General features: G+C 41.0%; 1 protein-coding gene across 1 annotated transcript; it reads right to left on the minus strand.

Moving 5' to 3' along the window:
* Positions 1-907: 907 nt before the first annotated feature.
* On the minus strand, positions 908-1,867 carry LOC123837150 (olfactory receptor 10C1-like). Its single transcript, XM_045866078.1, has one exon. The coding sequence runs from the start codon at positions 1,865-1,867 to the stop codon at positions 908-910; it is 960 nt and encodes a 319-aa protein (XP_045722034.1).
* Positions 1,868-7,366: the final 5,499 nt, after the last annotated feature.

The following is a 7,366-nucleotide window of genomic DNA, read 5'->3' on the forward strand; positions in this document are numbered from 1 at the left end:
CACTAGTTTTAGATGAAGTGTTCCATGATTCATTGTCTGCGTGTAACACCCAGTGCTCCATGCAGAATGTGCCCTCTTTATCACCATGGAGACTCTTGATAACAATTTCCCACTTTTTTCTTTTAATATTCTGCAACAAATACCTCAGACATGTGTCTACTTTTTTTGGCATGTTTATATATTTTTATAGTACATGCAACTCACCGAAAGAATTAATTCTAATTAAGGTTGAAGTGTTTTTTTTTTTAAAGATTTTATTTATTTATTTGAGAGAGAGAGAATGAGAGAGAGCACATGAGAGGGGGGAGGGTCAGAGGGAGAAGCAGACCCCCTGCCAAGCAGGGAGCCTGATGCGGGACTCCATCCAGGGACTCCAGGATCATGACCTGAGCCGAAGGCAGTCGCTTAACCAACTGAGCCACCCAGGCGCCCAAGGTTGAAGTGTTTAAAACATTTTTTATGGAAGGAAATAATGTGCTTCATGGAGTTTTTGGAAATTGAGAGTCATGTGGGACAGACATATGTGGGAACATTTCCCCCAGAGACCAGGGCAGAGTCAGATGTGACCCTCAAGGCCTAGAAAATGCCTAAGAGTATAGAATAAGAATTGTCCAGACTTCTGAGATATAATCTGACAATCTAAACAGTAAGCCTAGACTGACATATTTTGGAAAACTGTCTAGTGTTGGACTCAGAAATTAAAATTCTTTGGTAGCCAACTTCCTTCCAGAATTTATCAATCAGAAGTTTGACTGTGAGTAGAGAGGTGTCTCCAAAATTATAGTTACTATTATTTAAAAAGGTTCTTACAAAATAGGTTGCAGAGAACATTGACTTTGTTTTTTTCTTTACTCTTGGGTTGAGTGTGCATCTTTTCAAAGAGCAGATTTGCATGGTCCTCTAGGATCTACCCACAAGTCAAAACTTTTTTCTCCAGGATTCTCTGGAGAGCTGCCTTGATCTCCTTGTTCCGTAAACTGTAGATGATGGGATTGAGCATGGATGTCACCACTGTGTAGAACAGAGCTAAGAGTTTATCCATTCCTGGTGAATGGTTGGCCTTGGGTCTCAAGTAGGTGACAGACCCAGAGCCGTAGAAGAGCGTCACTACAAGCAGGTGGGAAGAACAGGTGGAAAGAGCTTTATGGCGGCCTTCCGGTGAGGGCATGATCAGCACAGCAGCTAGGATTCTGCCATAGGAAGCAACGATTAGTAAAAATGGGCTGGAAATGCAAAGAATGGCTGCAACAAAGACCGCAGCCTCATTATGGGATGTATCACCACAGGCAAGAGCCAGGATAGCGGGGAGGTCACAGAAGAAGTGGTCTATTTCACAAGGGCCACAGAAGTTCAAGGAGAAAATATAGTTGGTCTGGCCCAAGCCTACCATGCAACCCACTCCCCAGGAAACCAGTGCCAACTGGGCACACACCCCACGGCTCATTCGAGTTGCATAATGGAGTGGGGAGCATATGGCCATGTAGCGGTCAAAAGCCATGGCTGCCAAAAGACAGCACTCACTGATACCAAAAAATGTGAAGAAAAACATCTGCATAGCACACCCCTCCCGGGAGATTCCCCGGGCCTCACTCACAAGGCTCTGCAGCATCGTGGGTATGACTGAGCAGGTGTAGCCAATCTCCAAGAGAGACAGGTTGGCCAGGAAGAAGTACATGGGCATGTGGAGGCCCGAGTTGGTCCAGAAGGCAAGGGCTATGAGGGCATTGCCTGTGAGGGATGCTAAAAACATGAGTAGGATAGGGGTGAATAAAAGGAAACACTGTTCAGTGACCTCAGAGAACTTGGCAAATGCAAAATGCTTGACAGACAGGCTGTTGTCCTGCCACAGGGAACAGCTGAGATTCATGACCTGGGGGAGAGGACGGCAAGGAAAGTGTTGTTCAGCTATAAATGCAAATCTCTATGTTGCTTTTAATGAGCTCTAGTAAGTCAGAGTTATATTTCTTAACAGCAATTCTAAAATTCAAAAAGTTTGGAAATTGCACTTGTCCTCACACCTTTACAAACCAAGTCCTGTTCTGTGTTCACAATGCCAGTTGATTCATTCAAAAATACACCTAGTCACCAAGCATAGAATTGAAAAAAAATTAACTTCATCTTAATTCTGTCTTCATTTCTTCCATTAAATCAGTCGTCAAATACTGCCAGACAAAGGTCCTCTCACATCTGTCCTTTTCTTCCTGTTTCTGTTATCACTGAGTTCTTCACACATTCATTCAGCAAGGGTTTTTTGAGTACAGAGTATTCTGCACTTACTACTTCAGGTCTGAGATTTAACAATGAAAAAAAGAAAAACAAACAGCATTTCTTCCCAAATGGAACTTATTTAGTGAAAGAAATCAGAAATTAAATGGTTGTTCAATGTATAAAGAATTGCTGTAATGCAGAGCATTAAAGCCAGAGTGCGTCCTGGGGACTGGGTGTTGGAAGGGGGTTTGGGGCTCAGAGCAGCAGGAGCCCAGATGTGAGGATCCTCACACCCACTCACACCATGTGAACACTGCATGCTGAATTCACTGCTCAAGGTGACAAACTTCTTTACCTTTAATACTTCTCATCTGACAGTCTTTCCCCATCGTAGGGTTCTTTGCTATATGGAAATTACCACTGCCTTCAAGTTAAAATTCAAATGTATTCATGTAATTCATGCAAATCCATGAATAGGCTCACTTCCTATTGATAGAAACTTTGATCTTACCCCTTAACCAAAGGACCTCATGTCACAGTATATCCAACTACACACACACACTAACAGCCTTTAGTGTGTGCCTTGCTTGCATGGATTTCCTTCTCTTTCTGCTCATTGTCTTGCAGGGCCTTTACATCTGCCTCCTTGACTGTCCACCCAGTAAACTGCCCAGTGTGCTCAGATTGCAGGATGCTGTCTTCTCCTCTCTGGAAACTTCTTCCCCACTTCTGCTCTGCCTCGCCCCCATACTAGGCAGGGGCACACCCCTCCATGTATTCCCACCACTCAGTAACCTCCATGAGAGCACTCACACCACTCCAAGGACAATCAATTGCTCATTTCTTCCTAAGCATAGCCCAGACACAGACACAGAGAGCAGAATTGTATTTCTCTACCTTTACTTACCATTATACCCAATTTATTTACCAGTGAATAGGTTCTCCTGTAATGAGGAAATGCCGGAAAGCTAAGCATTACTCCGGCTGCCTGAACATCTGCCCATGGGTGCTGAGTCTATTTTCTGAAGTTAATTATGATAAAGCTCATCTCCCTCAAATGTCCCAAATGTGAGTTATTTGTCTCTCAACCTAATACCTATGAGTTCCTGACAAAACATTCTTCGTTCTTTTGGGGGGGTGTACTGCTGTTTGGCTTGTTCTTTTGAAATGTCATCAAACAAGATTCTAAACAATTGCCATGAAAAGGGCAGAAGAACGAGGAGGTTGCACGTCCATTGCTCTGGACGCTATCTGTTCATTAGCATAACTTGAGACCATGTTTACACTACATTTGTTTAGGACGCACCACTGTTTATTCCACAGTTATATTTGATGCCAGTATATATGACACAAAAGTATGCTTTTTGAGGTTCCAAGTTACTATGAATAGACAAATATATTAGGTGCATTCACAAAAACATATGTATAAAAATGTATATTTTTGCATATACACATCCATCTGTACATCCACACACAAAGCACACACATTCAAATCCACACTGAGTAGCATAGGAATTAAGTGTATTTTGGAGATATTCTATCTGGGTTCAAATCTTAATACAGCCATCTAATGATGGGTCAAAGTTAACATTTACTTAAACTATTCGTTTCCTCAATTTTCCCACTTATTAAAGGAGGTGATAGTGGTATGTCCTTAATGGGGTTGCTATGAGGATTAAGTGAGTTAATTCCCATAAAAGCACTTAGAAAAGTGGTTCAATACTCAGTAAGTATTGGTCATAGTCATGCCTGCGTCCATGTGTATGTCACCACAGATTTACCTTCATATACTCCCTCTTGTGGAGTTTTTTATCACTATCCCTAATCATCCCTCCCGATCTTCATCCCTTCTTCATGTTTTATGCACCTGCTATGATGGAGAGAACAGGAGAAAATACATACATACATTCATACATACACACATAGACACATAAAACTGTTACCTGAACATTATGTCCTGGGAAAAAATGGTTGTGTTATGGATCATTTTAATTTACTGCTTTGGATATCCACGAGCTATGCAAAAGTGCCCAAAGTTAAGAATGGGCACAAATGGGCCAATTCAAAACTGGGAAATATGAAATAACAACTCTGTGTAATGACAGGGAGTCCCAATGCATGTGACTATTGGAAAAGTTGCTCACATGTCAAGTATTCTATTATAATGCATTTATACATATATTAAAGCATTTGTCAACATTTTCCTTGCATTGTATTTAATTTTAATATGTTTAGTTCCCATGAAGTAAGACAATTCAGGGAAGGCTGAAGAAAAGAAAACAGATCATGGTTACTTATCTTTTTTTTTTTTTTACCCAAAATATTTTCTGAAACATCCTGACTCTACAGTAGTCAGATTTTCTTCTCCCTCGCTGTCACTTGGCTTGATACTGAAACAGGTAAAATTTGATTTTTAAAATTATACTTCTGGGTGCCTGGGTGGCTCAGTTGGTTAAGCGACTGCCTTCGGCTCAGGTCATGATCCCGGAGTCCTGGGATCGAGTCCCGCATCGGGCTCCCGGCTCAGCGGGGAGCCTGCTTCTCCCTCTGACCCTATCCCCTCTCATGCTGTTTCTCTCTCTCTCTCTCAAATAAATAAATAAATAAAAAATAAAATTATACTTCTTATTGTTTTCAGGAGTTGCTCTCCACTGACCTTAGTCTGGGGACCCTGAGGTTCATGTAGTAGAGACCAGCTTTGTGTACATACCAAGAATATTTTATTTTAATCACTGCTATGGAAAGAGTGAGATACTCAAAGCAGGTGCCAGGCATCTGCAGAAAGATCATCAAGCCAATAGAACCACTGGGTTTGAACATTGCTTCTGTCTCTCACCTGACACATTTTCTTGACTTAAAGTTTCTGATTCATCACTTCCATGTAAAGGAAGGATGATGAAGCACTTCGTATCTTTCTTGCTGTGTTGTTTTGAGTTAAAAATGCAGAGAGGCAAACCATGAGGAAAAGGTAAGAAATGGCCTTAAAATGAAATTTATCAGCATCAAAACCTCTTGTCTTTCCAAACATCATGTTAATGAATTTATAGGACACTGCATGAATAGTCTCTATTATTGTCAGTCTGTATTGTTATATTATATACAAAATAAATATATTCTGTATCTTATTATATATAAATATATTATATAAAAAAATTATATATAAATACATTATTATCAGTCTATAAAAGTAACATATTAAGAGTCCATGATCAAGCAAATGGCACTGTCATATAATCTGAAGATATAGAAGTTTCATGCCCAAGGAGAAATTCTATTTGTAGATTCCTATTCAATGTAATAAAGATTAACTGGCCCTTGAACACTGGCGGGATTCTGAAGGTTTACATATTGAGGTGGACTTTCAGTGTCAGTTGGATATATGAGAGAGACAGGAGGGAAATAAGGCAATTTTAATGGCTCAGCTTCATGTGCTGCCTTGCCCAGCCCTAAGAGCCAAGACAAGCACTCCGTATGTCATTATGGTTTGGAAATAACCCAGCACAAGTGATTCATTTTGGGTCATCTCCACATAATTAGAAATGTTGCTTGACTGACTCAGCCTCTTATGAATCTCTGTTTTCATAACAAAATGTTTCTTTTTTTTCCTATCAACCAAAGGAAAACATGTTATACATCATTAGACATTGTATCTGAAACACTATAAGAAACAGTAAATATTAATCCTCACTATTATGAAATTTTCACTTCTGAAATGTCTTAATAGGAAATACCATTTATGTAAATGGCTCATTACAGATTATAGAGATGGTTACCCCTTGCTTTCCACAATTTCCACACAGTCGTTGCACCGAGGACCTGACAACAAGGTGACACCTTAACATGATGCAGCAGCAACTATTTTATCATTTGATTGGACTAAGGTGTACAGGAGAATCCAGGTATTTCTTTCCCCAGCAGTAACAGATATTTCCTGTGCAATAATTAATTTAGAACAACTCACAGGAATCTTGTGACAAGAATACTGATAAACTGAGTAAGTTATACTCTTCAGAAAAGGAGAAAGCAGCTGACTAAAGTCGTGGTCAGCACTGAAAAATGCTTCAGGCTTGGCTATCCACATTCACACTGTAATCCACTGTCTTCTACAGCTCTCTTTTCTTAAGACATCCATTGTGCCATGTACCTGTAATCATAACATTTGAGGGAAAAACTAGATGCTTGTTCCTTCTGGTAAGCCATTCCCTGACTTTCTCTGCTCCTTCCCCTTACCTTACAACCTCTCACACTCCAGATGATGTTAAGTCTCCTAGTCCACTAAGACTGTGCGCCCAGAAGCTTTTGTGGTAGTCAGTGCCACGTCTGGTCTCAGGAAGCCTGTGTGTCTCATGGGAGAGCATCATGCCCCTCCAGCCATGCCCGAAATGCTCCCCTCTCCCCACACACAGAAGCATGCAAGGCAGTGTCAATCACAGGGTGATATAGTTAAGGCTTCCTCCTTACTGAAAAACACTGGAGTATGAACATGTTATATTTCAGTTCTTCTTGTTCTGGATCCGTATCCTTCCTCCTTCCCCCAGGAGGCACATTTCCTTCTCACTGGAAAGTGTGGGAAGATATTTGATTCTGTCTCTCAGGAATTGTCATGGGCAGGTTCTGTCTGATGGTAAATGGTAACATTTAGGGCAACAGGAATAAACATAAAGGACAGAAATCTCAATAGTTAAATATTATGAATAGCCTATACTTTAGAATTCAGCATAAAGAACTTATTGTCCTGATAGCTATTGGAGGAGGAAGGCAAGGTGGTGGAGGAGAAGGGGACCCCTTTTCAACTGGTCCCCTGAATATCTATCAAACCATTTTGAACACCCACAAAATCAGCCTGAGATGTAAGAATATATATCTGGATCTTTACAAGCAGAAAAGTGACTGCCTTTGGCAAGGTAAACTGTGCAGAGTCGTGAAACTGTGGGGAGATATCAGAAGATAAACAGAAGGGGGAGGGAGCCTCCATAAACTGGCTCCTGGAAAGTGATATAACCCCGGAGCGCAAAATCGGAAATCTTAGTTGTCTGCTCCAGTAAGAGACATCCCTCTCTGAAAGCGGCTCTGGAAATGAAAGGGCAGAATTCTAGGTGGTCTCGGGTTACGAGGGACCACAGAGCAGAAGGAGATTCCTGAAACAGTAGAGGGCCCG

This window comes from Mirounga angustirostris, unplaced genomic scaffold (genome assembly GCF_029215605.1).
Source record: "Mirounga angustirostris isolate CCGP_5_RB_7025 unplaced genomic scaffold, mMirAng1.0.hap1 SCAF_8, whole genome shotgun sequence".
Classification (NCBI taxonomy): Eukaryota; Metazoa; Chordata; class Mammalia; order Carnivora; family Phocidae; genus Mirounga; species Mirounga angustirostris.

Bases quoted from the DNA above. Each gene is read 5' to 3' on its own strand.
- LOC123837150 (XM_045866078.1), bottom strand. From the start codon at position 1,867: ATGAATCTCAGCTGTTCCCTGTGGCAGGACAACAGCCTGTCTGTCAAG.